Here is a 27,265-nt window from a genome sequence, read left to right as displayed (position 1 = left end):
CATCTGATCATCATAGTATGTCTGTATTTGTAAAATTGTATTCTAAAAGGCCAGAGAATGGTTATTATTTCTCCCTTTATAGTGATCCAATAAAATAGAGCTAACATTCTAAAATCACATAAATTACTTACTTAGCACATTTTAATTTCTTTTTCTCTGACTTTCCTTGGTTTCACAACACCTTCAAACTTGGTTTGTCACACCATTAGCTATGTGCTTATTCTGAATCTCCTCCCTCACTTACTTCAAAATCTACTTGCTAATTTTAGATGATTTTAAAAGAGAAAGAGACCCTTCTACACACCACCAGTTTAGTCCACTGATATTACCTGGACATCACTTCTACACATTCCTGAGCTATGTCACAGCTCTCTGTTTTGGGAACAGTAATGTTCTGCCCAACAGATTTTTTATTTTTTTTTCCCTAGATTATAAGATGATAATGACCATAAAAAATACAGAACAAAATTCCTGTAACATATTCTTTGATGAAGAGGGATAGGGGATCACCCAGATATTCCTTCTACTATTGATGAAGAGCACAGTCTACCTGAATTTCCAGTCCAGATGAAATCAAAATTTCCATGAAATCCAAATACATATGTTCTGTTCCCAACACTTGAAAAAAGAAACTGAAAGAACTGAAGACAGCATATGTTCGTATAGCACAGTTCAGCAACAAAGAAAAAAAAAAAGTATTTCCATTTTAAAGCATTTTTTAATGAAGAAGTATGTTCTATTCTCATGACTCTAGGGATAGTATGTTCTTTGTTATGGTATCTATCCAGCAATAAAACTTCTCAAATTTGACCAAGATCAAAAACGGTAGAACAGAACAGATTTCCAGTGCCTACTGCATTCCCTGTCATCTAGGTAAAATAATGAAGCACACTATTACTATTGAATGCACATTAGATATAACGTAAATCCATATATTAGATACAACTTCAGGAACATTGCAACTGTTCATGAACTTCATGAATGATGGATCTATTTGTACTAAATTAGTACACATACAATTGATATTGCTTAAGCATAGACTATGAATAAAACTATGTGTAGAAGTTTCCAGACCAAGTTTCACAAACAATAGTTTAAGACACTGATGAAATATAGATAAGCCATAAATGGATAGAAAACATGCAGAAAAACTCAAGATGATTTCAATCACAACCACCTTCAAAGGTGCCATGCAGCAATACACGTCTGATAGCATGACCTTAGTTTGAATTATTGATGAGGCACAAACTGAGCAAGCCACTTCAATAGAAACACACAATGCCCAAGTATGTCTCACTTTGGATTCAAACATAAGTATTTTAAATTTGAACTGGCAAATAAATGGGCCTGTGAGCATAAATGGTAGTACTTAACTGAACTTGATTACTAATCTAAGAAATTATTTTTTTTAGCAGCCCAGGTGCTTTTCTTAAGAAACAAGAGAAAAAAGCTTTCCACAGAGCTGACACTTGAGTGCGTAATTAACACAAGCTCCTCTGAATTGCATCCCAGATGATTTCCACAAAAACCAAATCTTGTCAGTCACCAGTGAATCAGCAGTCCTTAAACATGGCAGCAATCAAAACAACACAGCTAACAAACAGGAATCTCAAATGCAAAGAGAAAAGCCTAGAAATATTTATTTTTTTCTTTTTAGGTTTAGATGTTAAATATACCTGTATGCCTGTGTGTATATACACAAATGCACACACACAACTGCAAGACTTTAGAAAAAAATAATGGGATAAAAAGAAATCAACTTTTGCTGCATTTTACAAAAATGTAACTCAAATTTTACTCACCAGTTTTGTTAGTTTATGATTTATGTACATCTCAGAAAAACTAATGCTTCCAGAAAAATGTTATCAGTACCTAAGTATGTGATCTTTATGTTTCAGAATAGACTACTAAGCAAACTGCTGCACTTTAATCCTTAGAGTGAAAGAGAAAATCTAAAAACGCGGGGGCCATATAATGTATGCCATATACCCATGAACAACTTCTGAATATGTGATTGTACAGTTTTAGATCCTTAGTTCTTGCACCTAATGAACAGTCCACAGATGTTTTATATCTTATTATAGGGATGGGATGGGATGGCAGAACTGCTGGAAGATAATAATCTTCTTTTAAAATGCAGCCCACATGGAAAAAAATTCTCTCAAGATGAATACACAGATATATTTCCATATCTTTTTTTTTTTTTTTTAACTTCAAAGCAATATATGAAAAAGAAATCTGTAAAATGTAAAGGAAAAACTTTAAAGCAACGATACACTGTAAAATGGCCACTGTGTACAGCTCACATAGTTTTAAAATCTTCTAACTGCCTTTTTTTTTTTTTAATAAAGGCAACATCACATAGTGGAAAATTTGTCCATAAAAATATGCATAAACAGACAAAGACAAAGATGCAAAAGAAAACTGCATACTGGAAAATGAAAAGAAAAAAAAAGCCATAAATTGCAAAAGAAAAGTCAACAACTTCTTTTCCTCCCCATTTGACTTTTGCACCTGGAATCTAGAAATAGAAAAAAAACTTGGTTAGATTGTGTATATTGATGTTGAAGAGGTCCTAAGTCATTCCTTTTAGAAGAAAATGTGAAAAATCACAGCATATGGAGTAGTATGTTCTAAAGGTTTTCTTTGCTTCTTATCTTCTCATGCTGTTAATATGAAATAAAAATCAAACTTAGTCTTTCTAAGCAAGAAGTCAGTCTTACAAGAAATTGAACTAGCTTGATCCATTACTCTAACTTCCTATTGGCATGATTTGCAAAAAAAATTTTCTAGATGTTTGTTTTACATGTCATAGAAAATTAATAATCTTGATCTACATTTATAAGTTTAACTTTTGAACAGAAGTAGAAAAGTCTATTTTTAGGGCTTACACAATAAAGGCTTTCAGTCCTTTAAATTATGTAGATAAATTATCAGAGTGCTTTATAAAAGCTTCATGGAACTCTGCTGTATACAATCAAATAAGACGTGACTTTGAAAAGGAGACACCTCACTTCTTTGGCAACAAAACTGAATGAGGCTTTCCAAAGCAAAGTTAAAACCCAGAAACAGGTTTCAAGCTGAGCGCCAGCCATGTCAGAACAGCTCTCACCAAATACAAGCATAAATAAATTCATCTTGAGGATATGCTTTTCACTGATGCATTTGACAGTCATAACAGATATGCAGTTTACTTCAAATTAGTATCACATGCTTCAGATTAAGAATTGGTGCCCGTTTCCTACCATAAGACTCTGTTTCCTTATGTTGACAAAACCCTTGTTACTCTACAGACAAGATGCGGAGATGATGACAATGGAAACTGCAGTACACCACTGGAAGTACTTTTAACAACTCAAACTTGCTTTCTGCGTTTTTAAACTTGTTCTACATTTGCATTTGCTTTATAGGTGGGCAATATGACAACGTTGTTTTGCAGTCTTTCAGGCTGTTTTTGTACCTTTCTCTATCAACACCTTCTGGGGACCAAGGCTGTTCTTTGGGCAAAAAGGAAGAGGGAAAGCTATTTGTAGGAACTAGCCATTTCCAGTTCTCATGATAATCTAAGCATATGGCACTTCTCACCTTGGGACTAGCTGTAGCAAAACAGAAATGAGAATTTACTCTCTACAAATAAGAGTTTTTATTATTGTCCATTACTTTCTTATATACATATAGAGTACAGGAAAGACTATTCAGAAGAAACATCTTTTAAAACATTATGCTAGATGGAAAAAAGCAGAGCTTGAATTATGCTTTTCTTTGATACAATGAACCCTAACCTAGAAGCCAAGGAGAGACTGCTATTAATGGATCATAACAATGACTAGAAAATATGGTAAACCAAATCGTACATTTTCCTTTAACTTATTTACCTTTGCAACCAGAGACACCACTACTCCAGATTTGCACCTACAGTTGTATAAAGTGTTATAAGGTGGTGCACATTGTATGAAGGCTGTATCTATCCCTTTGACTAATTATCTTTCTGTTTCTATATACATATATTATACTTTTTTCCTGCTCTTTTGATCCTTATTTAGCCCACATTTCATGTTTCTTTTCCACATCTGCCTTACTTCCACAAACCTACTAAAAAAAAAAAAATATTACTTTTTTGTGTTTGGCCAATAAATCCCTAAAACAGAAGAAGGGTCAGATAAGATGGGCAAGGACTATGTGCTTATGAAGCTGAGGGAAGAATGTAGGGAGTGACTGACCACAGCTGTTGCAAAGAAAGCTGAACTGAGCTCAACAGAAAAGGGACTGGAGCGTTTGTTTCATATAAGTGCCTGTATCAGTTCAGTGAATTGAATGCTTGTGTAAATGTTTTTCCCTGAGTTAATCAAAAGAGTGTGAATGGCTTCTTGAGTTAGCCTGCCCAGCAAGGGGTACGTGCATATGTGGCTCAGCCCAACAGTGTATGAAAACTGAAAAATTGACAGAATGAACTTTGAACAGAGTGATGGACTTGAGCTGACTTTAACTCATATATTCCTTCCTGCCTCTTGGGGTCACCAAGCATTGTGACAGTGAGCATGTAAATGCCAGTAATGGGAATCAGTACTGCTACGGCTATACTGTGTTTGCTCTGTGATTTCAGTACTCTACCATAATGATAAATTTGATAAATTAAAATCCCATGTAACATCAAATATCTTCAGATAAGTAATTTTTGTTTTAAACATTAAACTCTCCTCAGAATATCTAATAGACCCTGGTCAGAGAGTATTGGATTCTGATACTCTTGCATTTCATTGCTCCCCACAGATAATATTCTTTGAAACAAGCAAAAGTAATATAGAATTAACCCTTTCTAAAATACATTTTTCTTTCTTGTTGTTTTCAGTTTGAGTCAAGTTCTGTTCAGGTGCTGGAAACTAACCCTGTGTCAGAGCATACAGTAGCTCTTGAACCAGTCAGGAAGCATGCAGGACCACTACAAACATCTGTGATATGAAGTGTTGAACAGTGTCACAGAAAAATCTGAGAAATGGAGGCATTCATGAAAGTGGAAAATTCTCTGTGAAGTTCTTCAAAGAGAACAATCATTCTTCAGATGCATTTAAAAATAAATGTTCCATTGTCAAAACGGCTAACATGGGAAAATTATTATCAGGTCTAGGTATTTAATTCTCGAATATTTTTTGAGAAATAAAACTCCTGGCGAACAAATATCTTAGATGATTAAGTAGCCTGATTAATATTGGATGACTCACATCTGGTATTTGTTCATTCAAAAATCTGTAAGAAATAAGTGGCATAGATTTACTGCATGAAGTATTTAAAAACAGTTATCTTTCACAGAAAGAAAGGACCAAGTTAATTTTCTAGCCCTGTATAAACACTTTGTGCAAAATCTTTTAGAGGCTTGCAAACTGAGGATTCTGCTACAGTATGACTTTAGAAGGAAAAGCAGGAATCACAGACTCTAAACTTAATTCAAAGGGAGGTACCCTTGCCAAAAGGCAAGTGAAATTCTAGTTTGCCAAGAATATCAGAGTAGTACAAGAAATTGCAATTTGAATACTTGCTAGCATTAAGAAACACAAACTGACCTCATTTTATAAGACAACCTTTTCTAATAATTTCTTACAGCTTTGCTATTGTATACTTTCTTGCCACTGCCAATAGCTTAAATTGCTTTTTTTTTTTTATGTAATGTAAGCACTCTTTCAAACATACTTTTATAAAAATAATGTACAGAAAAGCCTGGTTGATTTTAAAACATTTTAAATGTCTGGAACACATTAAAAAAATCCAACTTTTTGTTTTAAAGTATATTTAAAAAAAGCCTCATCATTTAATGTCAAGGGCCCTGGCCCAAGGAAATAGGAAGCATAGTGTACATAACAGCATGTTATGAAAATACTGATGTAAGGGTAAGTTTTAGACTTCCAGTGGAGCTACATACACTATAGGTACTTAAAAAGTTCCTTTAGTTTTAGAGATCAGTTTTAAGATAGTTTCTATTTTCAAAATGGAAATTTTATATAACTTTTATAACCTTAAAAGAATCATCCTGAACTTAAAACTTGAGCGCATATGTCATTTCAAGATGACTAAATGTTTTCTGTAATTTGTAAAAAAAACCCACAACCAGAAAATATTTACTGCACTCCTAATTATAATGCAAATACTGTATTTTTAAAATTGTCTCATCTCTGGTTCTGCTTCTGAGAAAATCAGACTTTCCCTGTAAGAAATGCGATGAATAGATGTTACCCTGCAACATAAGATGCTCCAGTTGGTTGTCAAAACTGCTTTCATTGCTGTGAAGTGTGAGTTCACTTTAGGATGTTCTAGAATATTATAAGCCTTCCATTCTGTACACTTACACTTGGGTCAAAATATATTAGCATCACAGAGTAAAATATAAACTAGAGGTAATAAAGAATTATGTTACTCCATCCAAATAGTGCAAATATCCATTCAGATGCTTATCCCTCTTCTTGCCTTCCTGACATCTGGGTTTCAATTCTCACATTCATAAAACGTGCAAGCTGCTGAAGTTGCCCCCCATGTTCTGTACATCTATGCATATTGCAATGCCTTTGAATTCACCTCGTCTCATTTCATCAAATTATTATTTTTTTTAATATGCTTCCAAGCCTTGTGTAACATCAACTACTCTTACCAATTTGATCTACTCATGATGTATCACCAGTGCTTTTCCTGGTCTTACAAAGATTCCAGGATGATACCCTACTAAGCTGCTTTCCCTATAACTTAATTTCTAGTCCCTTCTTCCCCTTGTCTTGGTACTATCTGCCGTGCAACAAACTGATGTGAAATCACTCATGAAACCATGTAATTTTCACTCTTAGACACGTTCTTGAGAACTGTTTTTATTTCTACAACAAAATATGAAGAAAACAAGGCTGCCATGCCTTCTTTTGAATTGACTTTATTATACCCATGCTATGGAAATGACACTGTTTGGTAGAAACACAAACTCTGTTCCTTGACAAACAGTGCTTCAGCACAGATACATATTGCCTTGCTTTCTGCAATTGGGGTGATTCCTGTAAAACATTTCTCAATGCTTTTATGAGATAATCAAGATAAAACTGATATGAAAATGATTATTTTGCTGTTGTTGAGACCTCTCTTAAAAAACATATTTGGTATACTTTTTTCTTCTTTTAAAGTATGACATAATCCGTGTTCTCTTTTGTGTGAGACAAGGGCCCGCTAAGGGGATTGAAAAATGCGTTTGCTTTTTGGGTTTTTGATTCCTTAGAATAATCTATTACTCTATGGCCAAAGTTTTGAAGTTTGTGACCTTAAATTTTTTTATGTGAAGAAATTACAATTTTGTTTCACTACAAGAGAGATGCACTATAAAAAAATGACTGATCGTCAGAGATCTTAGTAGACACCCGTAGCACAGCTTCTAGGAAAAGTGAATTAAATAGCTAACTGTTCATTTATACAGAAAATGTTTCTAGATGTGGATGGCAAGCTTAACTATTATCTCTCTGATAAATGATAACAAAGGAAAAACTATCTTGAGAAGAGTATTCTATCACACCTCTTTTCAGCTAAAATTATTTAAAATTACGACTGTTATCTCCAGATATCCATCCCATATTCCATCTTCATTAGTGTAACTAAGCATATACTGCTTTGTGCTGAATGATGAAAGTCCTTATCTGCCTAAGTAAGAGTCAGTGCTAACTGCTCAGTGGTCCAATTTGTACCTGCACCTGATGAGTTTATTCAAGACCATATCCCTTCTTGCAAACTCTTTGCAACTCAGAAATTCTTAGAGTTTCTTGAGATGCTCCTGAAGAAGTTTGAACCCCATGAAAGCAAGCTGGAACAGCTGAGAGTATCAGGTCTTTCTTCTTCAACCATTATCAAAACTACCTTTGCAAAGTCTGCAAGATGTAAGATAATTGAGAACTAGAGGAGGTTCCTGTATGTCACATGCCACCTGACAAGTCCCTGCTTCAGCAAGCCCAGTAAAGGATGGCTTACTTGATAAGAAACTCATGTGTTATTCAAGCTAGAATACAATCACCCTGAGAACATAAAACCTTCGGTACAGACTCAGAAGAGAAATACAGAAGAACTTGTTGCCATTTAAGTATCACAAAAGGGAGCTATGATACAGATTCAAACAGAAAATCTGCCCAAATGTATTTAAATGAAGAGTGAGGCTTGGCCATGTTCCTCTGCTCCTTCCTGCTTTTACACCTGAGGCACTTTTCCTTATATTTTGACAACAGTTAGATTCAGTTGTATGGATCTCCATAGTTCTCTCCACATATACAGAGCTTGTTTTGTTTCCTCCTCGGTTAAAGGACCCACGTATCAATGGCTACCCATCCCATTCTTCAAAATCCAGAGAAAAGTATGCATTCATTACATGGTCTATCTAACTCCATCATTCTGATGTTTTTTCCCATGATTTGGCTATGGGACACAGAAACTGATGCATTAGTCACAAAGAGCTACCTGGTCTCTCTTATTTTGAAAACAACTTCCAATAAAAAACCAGTGTAATTTTTCAGTGCAAAATACTATACGAGGTTGACTATTCAAATATAACATTGCAAATATTTCTTTTGAAGGGATGCAAATACTAGACACAAGGATATCTACCACAAGCTAAACACAAGACTAATAGAAAAATGCCGGGTATACCTTACTTTACAGCCATGTATTTTGGATTTTTTTAAATTTGTAATGCTTGACACCAAATTTTATTTTTCATTTTTAAAACGTAACTGTCTGCATGTATGACACATGACATGAAGAGCAATTCTTTATATAAACTAATACAGGGTATATATCAGTATTGCAACATATAGAAAAACTGATTATCGATGCGCAATTATTTACAGTTGGCAACCCACACTATTTTATTATGAATGTATGCAAGATTTCATCTAAATGCTCTTCACATAAAAACAAGCTACAAAAGATGAGTATTGCAGTTGTAAAATCCAGGAGACAACGGGCCTGATTCAGTTTTTCAACATGCTGGATTAATAAAATTACTAAGCATATAATTAACTGTTCAATGCAGTGAGAGGATCACTAAATCATTCATTTATCTCTTGCAGTCTGTTTAGCTAAAACTGCAAATTTTCTCCTGGTGAAAAAATATTTGTCAGCAGAGACCTAAGCTTACTTAAGCCATGCCCAGTTCTATCCTATGCTTTGTATCTCACCACTCTTCCCTAGCCTTAATATGAGCTTCTCTTGCGTACCATAGCAGTATTACTCTGACGTTTCACGGATACTCCACTTTTGAACCTGGCATGCACAGCTGAAAGATTCATACGTTACGTTGGAAAGTACACACTACTCACAAGACAAACACAAATTATTGTGATAATTAGCTTCCAATTTCTTGCTCTTTGCTTTAACACAAAGCAAATATGTGCTGTATAATATTACAGATTCTTTTGTCCTTACTTGGGAATGCCTTTTTCTAATGGACACAGGAGTTTTGCCTGTGAAAGAAATTGAAGTTACAGCTCCAAGTACCAATCTTCCAAATGCTATTCAGTGTAATGTTAAAATTCCTTACATATAGTAAGACTCTCTATATTTTAAATCCTTTTAAGACAGAATTTTAAATACCTAAGATAAGTTGAGACTAAACACAGAAAACAATACAAAATAAATACAAAAATTTACCTAGAGGTGAATAGTAAAATCTGTAGAAAATTACAATTCTGTATTACATTTTCACAGAAGAGATATGGTTATACCTGAAATTAAGAAGAACTATGGATGATACTGCATATATATATTACAGGACCACTTACTGCTGTCAAGACCAAATTCAGCAACTGAGCATTTAGTTGACTTTGCTGGGATTTAAACATGTTAAGAACAACCACAGCATGTCACCCAGATGAGAAAAAGCATAACTGAGTGTATCTATCTGAACTGGAATGTGAAACAAGAATTAGACATGGGTCTGAAGGGATGTAATAGTTATTATCGTAATGTAAAAAGAAATAATCACTAACCTCAGCGACATTTTAAGATAACCAAAATATCTGAAAATGTTGATTTCTTTAGTAACTAAGGAATAATTGCACCTTTAATACTATCTTAACTATCCTGCATTTATTTTTCATTTATAAGCATTATACCAATAAATACTGCTAAAGATAATCCTAAATACCAACACCGTCAACAAATCCACAAAATCATCCTGCACATCAAATGAGTAATGTATTACACTTTAATTCTCAAAAAATTATTATTCCTTGAACCAGAACATTCAGAGCCTAACAGAAGTTCAGATTTTCTAAGCTCTATATAAAATTCACTTACAGATTTCTTTGTAAATTTTTGAAACTGGATGTGAGCATGACAATTAACCTTCAGTCTTCTTAAACACATTAAAAGGCCCTGGTGTTTCCTAAGACAGATTGTTAGCACATACTTAGTAAAGAAGCAGTAAGTGACTTCTGTAGTATAATCTGAAAAACAAAACAGAAATGGTTTTCGGTTTTCCTTCACTTTCAACTCTCTAAATGCATTTGCTAAGCACTTCACAGTAAAATAAAATAAAATAGAGGAAGAAATTGCCTGAAGGAGTAAGTCCTTGATCAACTGTTTAAGGAAGAAAAGACTTGGGTTTTAAATATGATAAGTGGTTAGTAATTAAAAGTAAGCTCAGTGATTATGAAATTGCCATGAAGAGTCCATTCAGGGAGATTTATTCTGTGTTACCCTACTACTGTTGAGATTAATTAAGCTTTAAACACATTAAATAAAATAATTAAATAATTAAATAAAACAATCTCATGTGTTGTACATAGTTATTTTGTGTCTGACAACACAGCTTGAAAACAAAGGTTTCGCTGTCTTGGTGTGAAAACCTAGCTCCCTGTTCTCGAGGCAAACATGAGACTCTTAAAAGGAATCATAATAATTCTTAAAACTTAAGATATCTAGAAGAGGAATAAAGTGGAGGCTTGCAATAGCAAACGTCTGGATTTGATGACTGAGCAAGCATATTGCAGTCCTAAATTCTGCTTTCCTGAGGAACTGCACCAAGCATGCATAATTCATTTGACATTTTATGACATGAGGTAGACTAAAATTCTATTCATTTATTTTGGGGGTTGGGGTTTTTGTTTGTTTGCGTGTTTTCTTTTTTTATTTATTTGTTTGTTTTCTTTTTTTATTTATTGCAATTCACATCTAATCAGGTTCTGCTTTGCTGTACTTGTGGACATGTAACTCACTGACAAAAGCAAATTTTATTCTGTAGACTGTAGAAGTCAAAATTTCCCTGATGATTTAAAGAAATCTTGTGTATTAAAGGTATTTGTGTACCAGACATACTGTACTATCATATGGATGTCACTTCTAAGGAAATTCTGCTTTTCCACACTTCTACATAGTTCAGATTATACTAAATAAAAAAATCCTAGCAATGTCACAAGAAAAATCAATGTTCAGAAGCCACATGTGAACACTGTAGTTATTGAGGCATTTACAGCTATGGAATACACGTCTGAGCCACAGTACTTCTAACAAAACCAAAGTTTATGAAGCGAAATTGAGTGAGATTTCTATGGCTAGCTTTTCCACAAAAGCACTTTAAAGATTGTTCTGCCCTCAGTGTATGAGGTGTTCCTTTACACGCAGGTCATTATTATTATGATCTTGCCGTGAAAGAGCATGTCATATGAATGCAAAATTGTATGTGTTGCAAAGCTACATGAATGGCGTAGATTAGGTTACACTGGAAATCTCCATAGGAAGTCTTTTGCAGATTAAGTAGTGAACCCAGCTTTCTGAATGTTGGCAATCTTACTGAGAAAAATTATCTTTCCTTTACACAGAATATGTTCAGAGCATTTTCTGACATTTTTCCAGGACATTTTTTGTATTTTGGGGTAAATCAACTCACAGGGCAAAAAATCAAAGCTTACAATGCTCTTGCCATTTTTGCAAATTTTGTGTGGCAGCAAGCTTGGAGACTTGTCAGAGAACATTTCTGACCCGGAAAGTTTAACAGATTAATCTATTCCTTCACGGAAGAAACTTGCTGTGGTTGCTTCTCCTCATCCAGTCTGTCTGTCCCACTGCTTGTGCTCCCACTCTGAATTCCTCATGGCATCCAGGATAACAATATTTACAACAAAATAAACAAATTTAATTACACTAGTAATGACTATCAGAAAAAAATGCTGGCCACAATGTTCAGTGGAGGGCTAGGTGTACATCTCAAGGTATGGGTGACTTTAATCAACAGAATTTTAAAATGGTAATTTCAAACAGTATTTCTCTACTTAAAATATAACACTTTTCACCAATATCCAACCTGAGTGTGTACTATGCCAAAAAACAGATGTATGCACACACATTACAAAAATCATCTTTCTAGTCTCTGCTTGTTTCATTCTCTAGGCATGCCTCCTACATTTCTCTCTGCAAGGCAGGACTACCAAATCCCCACCCCCTCTGCTATAACATAGAATCATAGACTGGTTTGGGTAGGAAGGGACCTTAAAGCTCATCTAGTTCCAAACCCCCTGCTATAGGCACGGACACCTTCTACTAGACCAGGTTGCTCAAAGCCCCATCCAGTATGGCCTTGAACACTGCCAGGGATAAGGCAGTCACAGCTTCTCTGGGCAACCTGTTACAGTGCTTCACCACCATCATAGTGAAGAATTTTTTCCTAATAAATATCTAATCTAAATCTCCCCTCTTTCAGTTTAAAGGCATTCCCCCTTATCTTTTCATTACATGCCCTCGTAAAACGTTCATCTCCACATTTCTTGTAGGCCCCCTTAAGGTCCTGGAAGGTTGCTATAATGCCTCCCCGGAGCTTTCTCTTTTCCATGCTGAAAACCACAGGTCTCCCAGCTTGTCCACGTCCTTCATATGTTGGAGGCCCCAGAGCTGGATGCAGTACTGCAGGTGGGGTCTCACAAGAACAGAGCAGAGGGGGAGAATCACCTCCCTCGACCTGCTGGTCATGGTCCTCTTGATGCAGCCTAGGATATGGTTGGCTTTCTGGGCTGCAAGCACACATTGCCAACTCAGGTTCAGTTTCTCATCGACCAACACCCCCAAGTCTTTCTCCTTGGGGCTGCTCTCAATCCCTTCTCTGCCCAGCCTGTATTTGTGTTTTGAGTTTCCCCAACCCAGGTGCAGGACCTTGCACTTGGCCTTATTGAACTTCAGGAAGTTCTCACAAGCCCAAATCTCGCGCCTGTCAAGGGCAGGACCTATACATAAGTTCTACTCTCCATCCTTTGTAGAGGTAGTTCTCGCTTAACACCTACTTTCCGCCTACTTCTCTTTCGGAGAAACCTGTTACCAAAAAAGTGTGTCAAAGTTAGTCCATACTGTAAATGACAGGCCTCAGCGCTTATGGATTCCTGTTTTCCTTGACCAATCAGAAATCTCCCTTGCCCCCTCGAAGTATCAGCAACTGAACAGCCTACAGTATTGACTTGTAACTGTCTTAAGTTCTTCCACAACTATGCCTCAACAGAAGAGAAGAAACAAACAAACAAAACCCACTTTCTAATGAGTATAAACAACATAAGCCGCTGTCAGAATCTTCCAGAAAAAGACACATGCTGCAGGGTCCAGTTCTGACAGTGTGGAGTGCTTGAAAGAGAGGGAACAGACTTGCCTTCTTTATCCTTGTTAAACCAAATACGCTCACTGAAAACACAGCAGCAGCATCTCTTCCCTCCCTTCCCTTCCTCTACAGAAGCAGTGCAGAGTTCAGTAAACCTATCCTATCTAGCCACAAGAAGCCTCAGAGAGGCAGAAAGACTAACCCTGCCTATACAGCTTACATTGCAAGGGCTCCTGTTCTGCAGCACATATCTACCTGAACTAGCTTTAAATTAACAGTATCAAGTGTCTGCAGGAGTTCAGCCACAGAAGCATACAGTTTGGCATAAGAGAGTTCACCCTGCTTCTCTGCAAACTGTTACCTATCCCCTAGCTAGTTAGGCAAAGGGCAGCTACACAAGACTACAACAGACCGATCTGCTATATAAGAGGAGGGACACCAGATGGATACAGATGTGAAAGCACAGGGAAACAGATTTCTGAAGTTTACTTCTGCACTTGTGCTGCCCATGTTCTGTGCAACTTCTTCGGCTTCTTGTTCATTGGTAACAGGCCCTAAGCATTCAGGTCCAGTATTTCTAGCATTAACCTCCACTGACAGTGGTAGCCTGCCTATTTCCTATTTCTGTTGTATATCTTAATGGATAGGGCTGGACTAAGCCTTTGCCCCTGGGGGCAAGTTTTGGAGGAAAAGGCCAAGTCCTTTGTATTAAGGATCTACAACTTTCACATTAGGAAAGTAAATAAATCTATCTATCTTTGGCATTTTGCTAAGTTGGACGGAAGACATGTTCTTTCACTTCATTTTGTTTTGTGGTCTTTATTGTGTAGAAGTTTGTCTGATTCCTTACTGGTCATTATTTGTATCCACGCTATTTAGATCCTCTGCAACACAACGAAGACCTCATGGCGCCTCAATTTTCTGCTATTGTTTTTATATCTGCAACACTATTACCAAACTTAGAAATTTATAATATCCCATATTTGTACCATCCCCCTAAAACAATCTGAAAAAAGGTTTTAAGGGAGTTCTGTTTAGAGGTTGTAATGTCAGCATTTTATTGGAAACTGCCTTCTAGTAAACAGTTTAGATGGAAGTACATTTATGGTAACAAATGTTCTTACAGCTGATATTTTAACTGAAAATGGCATGTGGAAATACATGATCAAATGATGCAGTATCAGGTTTTAAAAATAATTTATTTCTTTTTTTTTAAGCAAAGCCTGCTCATTTGTGATATCATAAGCTAAAAAGTATTGTTTGAAAACCACAATTAACTACCTTCTCTCCAGAAGACCATAATGAGAACATCATGCTTACAATCGTCCAAGATCAATGAAATGCTGGAAACCATGTCTTTCATAAATCATCAGAAAAGCTCCATTTACTGTTTCTGAAATGTCGTATTACTTGCGAATTTCAACCAGGACTAGGAGCATAAGCAAATGGTATCAGCTTTAAAGAAAACGTGTTTGTGCAGAACAACATAGGTCTGTCAGCCGGAGATGTATTTAAAAAAAAAAAAAGAAGCATCTCCCTGCTGCAGTAAGAAGACAATATAGAAACAATCAGCTGAGGTCACTCTATTTAAGGCAAAAGCTATTTTCAAAATTACTCATAATTTTGACATACTAGGTCAAATGAAACTCAATTTATACATGCACAGAAAAATCCTGACCTTCATTTGACAGAGGCATGATTTTTTAACTGAGTGCAGTAAAAGGCTCACAGTAACTGAATCTCGAAATATTACTTTTTTTGTTTTCCATTTAGTTGGTATCAGAGTAACTAGGACATTTTTCTAGCTATTATGAATCTTTTGAAACATGAACTATGGTCACAACATATTATAGAGTACGAGTTGTACACCTGTGAACTTTTGACAAGGGATGAGAGAAGATATAAAGAATCAGAAAGCATATGACAAGGGATAAGACAAGGATTTAGGTGCTTAGTGTCTGATATCTGGTCTGCATTCAAGAAAGACTTACAGAATCACAGAAGCACAGAACAGTTTGGGTTGGGAGGGACCGTCAGAGTCCAACCCCCCCAGAATGAGCAGGGACATCTTCAACTAGATCAGGTTGCCCAGAATCACATCCAGCCTGGCCTTGAATGTCTCCAGGTATGGTACATCTACCACCTCTCTGGGCAACCTGTGCCAGTATTTTACCACCCTTGTTGTAGGTAGTAACAATTTCTTCCTCACATCCAGCCTGAATCTCCTCTCTTCTAGTTTAAAACCATCACCCCTCACCCTATTGCAACAGCCCTGCGGAAAATTCTCTCCCCATCTTTCTCATAGGCCCCTTTTAAGTACTTAAAGGCCGCAATATGACCTCCCTGGAGTCTTCTCCTCTCCAGGCTGAACAATCCCCACTCTTTCAACCTGTCCTCAAAAAAGTGTTCCATTCCTCTGACCATTTAGATCACTTTGGAAAACAACAGCTACCAATAGGAGCTCCATTTAATATTCACTATAGGACAGTACTACTAAAGCAACAGCTTAAACATAGTAAAATAGAATTTTTTTTTCAGATTGCAAATTATTTTTAATTATTGCAAATTATTTTCAAATTCCACATGTTCTTTAAGGACAAATCTACTTAGAGCTTTACAGCTTACAGTGATATGACAGCATACCAACATTTTAGATCTTAGAAGGCTCGTCAGAAGCACTAGAAATGCAGACAGTGTAATAGGCTGAACAAAGAGAAAGAATATGTTGGGTTCCCTTCCTCATTCTCTCACTTGCCAATTCACTTATCTTGTGTGGGTCATTCTGCCTGCCAATATTTCCACCTATAGCAATTATGGTCATGCCTGTGCCTTTTGAAAACCATTTTAAGATGATAGTGCTGCAAGAACAACTTCATGCGTCCCTGAACAAAGGGATCGAGAGCATAAGAAGCTCTCAAGCATCCTGCTAGAACCTGTCTGTCAACCTAAGCTACAGCTTTAGTGCAAACAGTGACCTGCGTGGAAGCTACAAAAAAAATTTTATGGCAAGTTAAGTAAACAATCAGAGTTTGCACTAAACACAACAGCATGTTTGTGTTGACTAGCTGGGTCATTTTGCTGACACAAGGAAACACTGGAAAAGGAGGCAGAGGGATGCTAAACCAAGGCTATGAGCAGCCCCCAAGTGGGGCAGTCCCAGAAAGGATACAGACTTCCTTAGAAAAATTCATTTTCTCTGCTCCTGCAGATTAATGAGGCTCCAAACTGATGCCAATGGAAGATGAGCATCATTTTGCAATCTGCCTGTAACATTGCACAGTAAAAACTCTCTCTTACAGATTTTTCACAGAAGACAGTACCTAGCAGCAAACAACAAATGTAATCCCAAAGAAGTATGTCTCAGAGATTCAAAATCTTAATTGCTGCAGAGAGGTAGACAAATGAAGGGAAATTCAAATATGCATACATGTGCTTCAAGAAATAGTCTTCTTGCGTTCATTTGTTAGCCTCATTTTTGAAGGAAGTGAGAAAATATCTTGTTGATTTCCATCTGCTAGTACTGAGGTTTGTGCAATAACCCACTAACAAGTCGCCCTGTGAACCACTGCTACTTTCAGTTACTCCAGTATAACACCAGAAGATGCATGCATGAGAACAATGGAGCATGTACTAGACACCAGTTTACATTTCATGCTGATTCTTTTCGTAAAGACTTAATTTTCTGAAAATCAACAACTGAATTATTTCTAGACTTTTCAGAAATTTGTTAAGACATTTAGACTCATAATTTTAGCTGTCTACAGCACAAGAAAAAGAACAACACTCCAATTCACCACACATTTAAAAGATAGTTCCGTCTGACTACACCAGTAAAACCTGTTTGGAGGACAGAAATGCCATGTTCCCAAAAAGCAGTGGTCTTCTGGGGGAAGAGAATCTTGGACAATTACAGGTATAAACCAATTTTTAAATTAGCTAAAATAAATTTAATTTGAAGAACATCTACATATTCTTCCACTCCCAGACAAGCTCTCTGCTTTAATCATAGTACGTTTGCAGTTATCATACAGTAAAGCAAGGTCCAAAACCTGTCTTTAAGCTGTAGAAGAGCTGTGAGAATCAGTGGCAGAGCAACAGGATCTCACTTCTGTGCAGGAGCAGGAGGCAGGGATCATACACATAAGCAAAATAGCAAGGGAAAAAAATAAAAATCAAAGAGTGCTGCAGCCAACCAACCAGAGGAAACTCAAGAACAGTTGAGTGTGATTGGCTTTTAGCCTAAAATAATTCCCTTGTGGTTCTCCACCCAGAAAGAATTTGACTGAGGCTGTGACAGTTGACAATGCTGAAATGAATAGCTTAGCTGACATCAGTTGACCTGGGCTGACTGTTGCCACGTGAGAGTCTAGCTTATTGTTTTACAGAAATGTAAGATTAGTCAAGGAAGGCATAAATTTGAGTTACTCTGGATTTACACTGTGAAGTGAGAAAGTAGCCCCTCAACTTCTCTGGCTACAGTACAGCTTTCGAAACACTTCTAGCATTACTGTAATACTTAAAAGCATAAAATAAAAACATTCTACTTTCTAAACTTCAACACACTTTGAGAAATAGAATTGAATTCCAGAACTAATTCTTCTATTTATGCCTACTTTTCAAAACTATCAAATACGAAGTATTCATACATTCTGTGTTTAATCATCAAGAGATCCAGAAGTTTTTTTCATTATTAAGAATGTAAAAATTTGACAAACATTCCAAAACATGTTTCCTATCATTACGGAAAAAATTTCTAATATCTGTCTACCTTAAATGCTTTTGTGAAAGAGTATTTGGAAGATTGGCACAATGTATTTTGTTTCAAAATCAAGAATGAAAATATGTATTTCTAAGGAGTTTTGACATGGTTTTGATTTTGAGTAAACAGTTTTTTCTGGTTAACAGAGATCTTGGTTAATGTTATCTTTAAAGCATTAAATCTCCATGTAACTCACTCTCATTTTAAGAGAAAAAGTACTAACTGAAGACTGCATAAGCTCTGAACTTTGAGTAGAACAAGACAGGAAGCATAGTAAAATGTATTATTTGTCACCTAAATACATGAAAACTTTGTCTATACAAAAGAATACCGACACTTCTTCCATCCAGCTTAAGTGGATACTCATAACCATTCTGAAAACTGTGAGTCTTGGCATTTAATGAATAAAGAATAAATCCAGTATTTGTCTGTTTAGTATCCATCACTGCAAAGAACTATTATCCAACATGACAACCCTTTCCAATAACGAGGTCAGTCCTGTAAATATTCCTTTCTCACGACTTTCATTTCTGGATTGTGTTATGTGCTACAAATATCACCTTGACTGGCTCACGTAAATGTACAATTATGTTAACATTTCATAGCGAATTGCCTTATTCCGCTGCTTACAGCAGACAAAAGTCTGTATTGTGGTGCATTCTTTTGGGTTTTTTTGGGGGGGAAAGGAGGGCTAGTTCTTGAGAGCTGGGAATTGTACAATTTATACTACACTAGAATTTCTCATTTACTTTCTTTGGTAAATTCTATAATCTACAGTATGTTAAACATCCCTAGAATATGCTATCTCCTTTTGCCTATAAACATGTTGCATGAAGATCTGTAGTAAGATCAAACTGCTCTTTCTTACCTTTCAGTGTACTTTTACTCATGATCTAATCGAAGAGTAAAAATCACCATTTGGGTTTTCCTAGGTAAATGAAAAGTAAAAGAAAAGATGCCAAATTGAAACCATCTACCTACATGTACTTTCTAATAATTTTGCATATAAATTTGCAATCCTTAAAATATTGATGTAATACATGCATGCCAGTAAGACAATTTAAAAATTCTCTTCAAGAGAAATGCACAAAGTTTTCCCCGGTTTTTGAACATTCTTTCTTAGATCAGCTCATAGATGATGGTGGACAAGAGCTTCAGAAAGACATTATCTTCTTAAACATGAGCATGGACTCACAGTACTGTCAATGTGCATGGAAGAAATGCTACACAGTTTATGGAAAGGTTCTACATTCATCTGGAAAACTAATTATTAAATTCATATAAAAAATGATGGAGCAATAGGAAATTAATTACCTTAGGTTTTCCTGCACAATTGTAGCTATACGGAAAGAACTGCACATATGAACTATGTTTCAATTCCTGAAGAAACTCTAAACAATAGGCAGAGTGGGAAAGTCCACAACAGCCATTCCACAAAATGCCAAACTGGACAGCCAAGGTCTCTACTTCATTTTGCTTATCACTATGTTGAGACTGCAAACTCTTTATTTCCTGTGCACTTACAATTAAGGCGCTGCCTTATTTTCAAATTTCATCTGAGCTTCTTCATCATAGAAATGTGAATGACATACTTGAATCAGTTCAAACTTATCTCATTTAAAATTCCATTGATAAATTCAGAGACAAATAGCCATTCTATTACCTTCAAGGATCAACCAAAGAGGAAACATTAAGCAAAATCCTTGAATACATTCACTTCATCTGTGAAATCTAGACATCAGCCTATCCTGACTTAGATATACTGAAAGTACTCCAGATTTGATCTTCAACTTAGGTCAGCATAAGATGCTGAAGATTCCTTGTCACATCGCTTCCTCTGTCAGCTGGAAGGAAACATTTTCTATTTACAAGACAAAAATAAATGCCTCTGAGCACCAATCAGTCATATGCATTCACCTAAGACCAAGATACCAAATAGTGGAAGAATACTATGAATTCTTAACCCCTAACTGCTGTGAGAAACATTCCCTTCTTCATTTAGAAGGATTCTTTACAGATATCCACGACACAGACATGCTCACATTGACTGGGGATGATACAGCAGTAAAAGAAAAAAGACCAGTAAGTACTGACATAATACAAGTTTACATAGGAATTCTTCTCAAACCTTTGCCACTGAAATTAAACGGGCAGAAAAAGTTCTCCTCTACCTAAAAGGGAGCACAAACATGATAATAGTCAATAGTCCATTACTGCTATAATCTTACTGAAACAATTTAGGTTCTGAATACTTGTATTTACATATACAGAACTGTTAAAGACTTCTATTAGCCAAATGAAATCCTAGGGTAAAAATATGCTATGACATTATTCCTTTAGTGTCATGGCATGTTTTCATCCAGAATTATAACTGAACAGAACAATTGCTATCTTTTGCTACCTTTTCCACCAGACTTTTACACTGAAAAACTGTATTCCTTAAAGGGTATGAACTAAATTAATGACAGTTGATAGAAAAACTCAGTGCAGCTAACACTCAACTTAGTTGAAGATGTCAGAAGATGCCTTGCATGATAGTTCACATCCTGTATTCTTCTGAAGTTACATAGTTCATAAACACTGTATCACTCTACCATATTACTATGGAAACTTCTTTTAAACTTCATAGACATGGTTGCACCAAACATAAATCCAATGCATAAAAAGTGAATCATAAACAAACCTATTTAGCTTCATATTCTGAATTAATAATGTTTAAACAATTTTGTATTAAACTAACAGTGAAATTAAAAAGAAAAAAAATTAAAAGTTTGCTTTATGAGTGAGATGTAAATACCGTACTTAAACACATCGTTTTGCTAGAAGCATACACAAACTTAACAAAGTACTATTGGCATTTGAGATTTACCTTGTATTTTAGTTACTTGCAGCTATCCATCACCGATGCTGCACCATCTTTTAGTTTCACATCTTTATTTATGTAATACCTACTTTAGGAAGTGGTTTATACACACAGTGTCTTACATTTATCTACTTACCAACAGTATCACATGGTTCATCTTTATGTACACAGAAATCCTTCCTAGAATTGGGGGGGAAAAGAAAAATGTTAAGCAAGCCAAGCTATCAGCCTGGTAACGACTGTGTAACCTATTTACAAATATTTTGTATGGCTCAAAGAATAAAGACAAAATGCCATTATCTCAACAAAGAGCATGGGGAAGCAAAGGCCAGGATTACTCAGAACACTTAAACTTCAGTTTATTCTCAGAAGTGATTTAGGAGTACTCAGGTGACAAAACATGTACCATACATTTATATTGCACTGTACCTAATTTCTGGGGTTTTGTTTTTTTTTGTTTTGGTTTGGTTTTTTTTGGGGGGAGAGGTGGTTTGTTGCTTGTTTGTTTTGGGTTTTTTTCCCATATAGGTATCGTGAAATGTAACAAGTCTAAAGTTAGTCTTTCTTGCATTTGAACAGAAAATAATTTAGTATTTAATATCAGATCTAAATGCAGTGTTGTAATCCAGCATTTAAATCAGAAATAAGAGTCAAAGTTTTTGTTCTAAAATGTCAATGGTTAAAATGACTAATAGGAGTACAATCTGGAGAAACATTAATGCTAGGGCATCCCATTCTAGTAGTGGAAACTTAAAAATTAATTCACTTGGAGAAGACTATCCTATCTCCAATACAGATTTTAGTCCAGCAATAGCTCTATAAATAAAACTGCTCAATTGCATGAAATGGAATTAATATTTAATCTCTGTGTTAAACAACATCTGCTTGGGATTCATTTTAATTTAACAGCTATTTTACCTGTTCTGAGACATGTAACAAAGTTACCAAAAGAGCAAAGGAAAAGCTGCTCTTTATTGGAGTGTTTATAACTCGCTTTTTTGGGGTATTTTATTATTTTAAGTAAAAATAGGGCTGCTGAGGTATGCAAGAACTTGGGAGGGGAAGAGGGAACCAACACAGAACAAACAGCAACCCTCCATACCACAAATAGCATCTAAGCAAAATACAAACTAGTTACTTGAATTTCATTCCAACACGTACTCAAGAATTTTCTGGTTTTTAACTGTACCAAAGAGCAATGATCTCTATTTTTACAGAGGGACCATATGGGCCAGAGATATTTCATTTTTATATTCTGTCTACAAAGCTACATATATATATATATACACATGGATCGATAATGATAAACATACACACATATAGAACCACTCATTTTCCAGGAACCAAAACGCAGGAATTGTTTGGTGCTTGAGATGAGAGAGTGGGCTAGTGATACTTACCATTTTTGTAAATGTAACTACTCGAACAGCTTTTTGTGATTTTGTTTGTTTGTTTCCCACAGACTATTCCCACAGAGTGATTTAGACCCAAAAGCAATCTTAAGAGGCTGGCAAATTTCTGACACTTGTTAAAGGCCACATAGCCAGAGACATAGGGATATATAGCTTTTGATCTTGAGTAACTATTGCCAGATAATTAGAGAGTAAAAAAGCGAACCAATAGAGCTAGAAACAAATTTTGTGAATAAACTGATAAACTCTGGGAATCCTCTTAGAAGAGCCCTGGAAATAGAACCAAAGGTGGTGAACAAGAAACTATAATCAGATACAGAAGGAAGTTTTTCTATTTTTTCAAACCTCCAAAAATTGCATTAATGTACTGGGTTGTAACACAATTCTTTGTTTTGTGCTATGTGACACAAGGGACTTATTGTCTTGTTATGCAACATGACAGAACGATTAGAAATATGGGACTTGTGGTGAAGGAAGAGAACATGTGTAAAGACAATCTAAGGACATAGACTCTTCCACGCACACTCATACAACTACCATAAATATTAACTGATGTAACAACACGGGGGGGGGGGGGAAAAAAGGCAAATGTAAAAGAATACCATCTGACATTTAAAAATTGCCTGTATCTATGAGGTTTCTGCTTATGTAACAGCTTTGTTCTCATACACGTACTGAGCTGATTTTCTTTTGTTTTTCTTTCTTGGCTGACTGTGACTACAGCTATGCTATGCATCCAGAGTTTCATTATGGGGCTTGGAGGAAACAGTACTGCTATGATTTGGCAAGAGGGATGTACAATAAAACATTCTTAGTTCCTGATTTACATTGAAAGAATGTAATACCTCCTCTAATTTCCAAGAATATGAATGCATGACATACATTTGAGACTGGGCTCCTCAGTAAAGATTTACAGCTCTAGCTAGATCTACCAATGACCAATTAGAAATCATTCTCTAATTCCCACACAGTAACCTGAATATTCCATCATATTATAACTATGTTCTTGTGTGTATATATAATATACACATATGTATACATATTTATACTTTATATAATATATATGTATAAATACGGAATTGGCATACTGAAACTACACAAAACAAAAGACAGGATATGGAGTCTTCCAAGTAAGAGGAGGTATAAACTAGAGCAATAAGGAACACCACAAAGCCCTCAGGAAAGCCACTGAGATTCTTTGTTCTTTTCTTCCCACTCTTAGCAAAATAAGGCAAAGATATTAGCATTACCATTAAAGAAAATAGAAGAATTCATGGTGCAAGTTAGTAACTGAGTCTAACACTGAAAGCAAGAAACTGGTTAAAGCACACTAAAGTCCCCTTTTCTAACCAATATCCAGCAAACAATGTCCATTACTCTAAACGCATATGGAAGGGAAAACTGGTCCTTATTCAAGTGAGAGAAAAGAGGAGCTTTTATGAGATATCGGGACTGATATGCAAGCTTGAATGAGCTGAGTAACCCTAGAAAAGAATTCAAAGCAAGAATGGGTAACCACTAATTCATTGTTTCAGAAAATTGTATTTAGTTAGTTCATTTTAATCAAATAATATAGCATTATGAATGGCCTTCACAGTAAACAAAGATTAACTATTCAATTCCTAAATATAAAGTAACTCATTACATTCTCTTTGAAGTGTAGATGAGATATACAACAGAAGACATCAAAAGCAGCAGAGGAAGACTAAAGAAGAATCCAGACTTATTTTGCACTAATTTGTTATTTTAGATGAATTTAACACTTGTTTTTGGCATACTAGTCAAAAGACCTAGTTATTGTTTTTATTGTCCAATTAATTTTGTTTCGCACACTAGATTGGAGAAAAGAAGAAATAGAAGATAATCCTGATAATGGATTATACCAGTCTACCAAATCTTCATTCTGGCTTTCACCCTACTTTCAATTTCTTAACTTCTCTAATCTTCACAAGTTTGATAAAAGTAGTAGTGTGGGCTTGAAGCTACAATCTAACTCCTGCTGTTGTCATTGATTCTAGGACTCACAACATTTTAAGATATATCTGAGGCTTATTTACCAAGGAACAAGTTTTCTCAAACCATAAGGGGTTTTTTTTTAAAGAATAGTTGCAACTAATGGTCCTCGTGCAAATAACTTCATCATCACATTGCAAATGCCTTTGCTTGCACCATGCTAAGTGAATAATGACAACACAGCAGATGTTCTTGTCTCTTCATGTAACAGGACATTCTGAAATGATTTCCACATATAAACTAAGCACATTATACTCACTACTAAATGCACTTAAAAATAAATAAACATCAATTTTGGAGTTAATGAACTACAAAATAAATTACACATTTACTGTTCAGTTGAGAATTTAAACAAATGGACAATATTATTATCATAAATGCTATTTCAGAAACTGTTTAGTATTTTGAGTGTAAACTCAAATGCATCAGTATGCACTGGGCAGTGTATTTTAGCAAATCAGGAAATACTATATTCAAATATTTTAAATAGTTAACATATCACTTAGGCGCTTTAAAATGGAACTGAGATTAAAAAGGATAATATAAATACTAGCCAAACTAAAAAATAACAGGTCAAAAGTGTGATAAATAAACAAATAACTGAATTGAATGTATAGGTAACATCTCAAAACAGATATAGAAATGTTAGAAAGCCAAGGAAGGTGTTTTTGACTGGAGTCCAACAAAATCTAGACAGCGTTAGCATTAATCAATGACCTGGAAGAAAGTAAGAGAGCACTACTAGTAAAGTTTGAAAATTAAATGAGTTCTGGTAAACTACGAATAGGAATGAAGACAAATCAAATTTAAAGATGAGTCATCTGAGTAATTTTTATTTTAATGTAGCCAAAACTGGACCCCCAAACTTCTCCAGATACAGCAACAGCATAAGGACAACAATAAAAAGAAAAGAGCATATGAAAACAGGCAGTAGGAGTGAACAGTATCCTTGGATAAAGATGCAGGAAAATATCAGACATGGCACCAGTACAACTGTTCACACAATACTGTGTCCAATATTTACACTTATGCTTCAAAAAAAACCAATCTGGATAATAGGAAAAGGTTTGGAAAGAGCTAAGAGAATGATTACACATCTGAGAAACAGGCTTAGAAACCTCTCTAAACTAATCTAAGAGAAAGACAAGTTGTGATTTGAGCAGAACCTACAAGTATTTACACAGTGAGGAGCTTTCTAACAGCTCTTTGTATCCTCTAACAGAGGGTACAAAGAGATCCATGGTTGAAAGCTGAAGTAACAAAAATTAGAAATAGGACACAACTGTCCATTCTGAAAGTAAGTAATGGTGGCCACAGTCTACTTCAGGACACAGTAATCTTCCTTTCTTTGAAATCTTTGTCTCGAGACTGTCTAGCTTTGTTATTCACCAGAAAAATAAAATGTAAAAATCACCAACTGAATTTAATGTTAGGGACTTGCACTAAATCAGAGATTTAAAATTCAGTTTAGGTCCATGTAATCATAGAATCATAGAATATTTCAAGTTGGAAGGGATCCATAAGGTTCATGGAGTCCAATTCCCTGGTCCTCGCAGGACCACCTAAAACTAAATTATGCTGTGTTTTAAATGAAAAGCAAAGACTATATGCAGCAAAAAAAATAATCAAAAAGTACCCAAACAAAACTGACAGCAAAAGACACAGTGATAGTGATTTGTAGTTTTTCCAAGTTGTACCCTTCAGCAATACCTCGGATAAGAACTGGTGGAATTATCTTATTAAAAGTCATTAGGATTAAACTATTTCCTAACTAATAGGAATTCACATTTTAAACAGAATTTGGCAACCGTACTGTTGTCCATAAATTTATTCATGGGATGCTAACTAGAATAAAAAACCCCCTTGTTCATAGAATAAAAAACAAAATCTGTTCTGTAATGCTGCGGAACAGATCCATACAAATGAACAGAACATACGTAGCCTGAATACTACAGTTCAAAACATAAAGCTGACAGAAGCAGGTAAATTCTTGCAGATGTTTCTCGCATGTATTATTAGAAGAACTACCACTTCAGACACCCTGAACTTCGAGAAGTAACAAAAAAAAAAAAAAGAAGAAATCAAACAGCATGTGATGATTTAAAATTAGTGTGATTTTTAAAATACATAAGATAAAAATACATATGTTAAGATTAAAGTGATAAATACAGGAGATTGGGTGTTTTTAAAAAAGACACTGTTGATTCTAAAGTATACTCTTTTCACATTTCCATGCTTTCTGATACATCTACAATCCTATTAGTAAATAATTAATATTAAGGACATGTAAGATTCTCATGAACTCCCTTAATGTCTGCTGTTGATGTAAAAATATCCCCATGCAGTAAACATCGTAAAGCTTTGCAAAAATATACAGTGGGCAGTACTGAAATTATGGTAATGAGAAAAATACAACTATGAAAACAAAATTAAGAAAAATTTAATCTCTCACCATGAACTTGCAATAATTCATTTTTCCAGAGCTGAATTTCACTAAAAGTTCAAAGACAGCAGTGGCAGCTTAATAACTCAAACTCTTTCCCATTACATTTCAACAATTTTGGACTGTCAAACACTGCACCTTTTGGGGCCCTGTAATGTTAGTTTCTGTGCAGGGGTCATTCACAGTCTTCTAC

The 27,265-nt window shown here is 35.4% G+C and overlaps 1 protein-coding gene across 1 annotated transcript in view; it reads right to left on the bottom strand.

Moving 5' to 3' along the window:
• ADAMTS19 (ADAM metallopeptidase with thrombospondin type 1 motif 19) overlaps positions 1–27,265 on the bottom strand; it is a 147,811-nt gene that overhangs the window by 74,818 nt on the left and 45,728 nt on the right. Inside the window, exon 7 of the mRNA XM_030470481.1 lies at positions 21,341–21,384. Coding sequence (XP_030326341.1) covers positions 21,341–21,384 — 44 coding nt within the window. The remainder of the gene's footprint in view (positions 1–21,340; positions 21,385–27,265) is intronic.

The sequence above is a fragment of the Strigops habroptila genome, chromosome Z, assembly GCF_004027225.2.
Source record: "Strigops habroptila isolate Jane chromosome Z, bStrHab1.2.pri, whole genome shotgun sequence".
Classification (NCBI taxonomy): domain Eukaryota; kingdom Metazoa; phylum Chordata; class Aves; order Psittaciformes; family Psittacidae; genus Strigops; species Strigops habroptila.
Note: the sequence above shows the minus strand (reverse complement) of the source record. Positions and strands in the feature narration are given on the sequence as shown.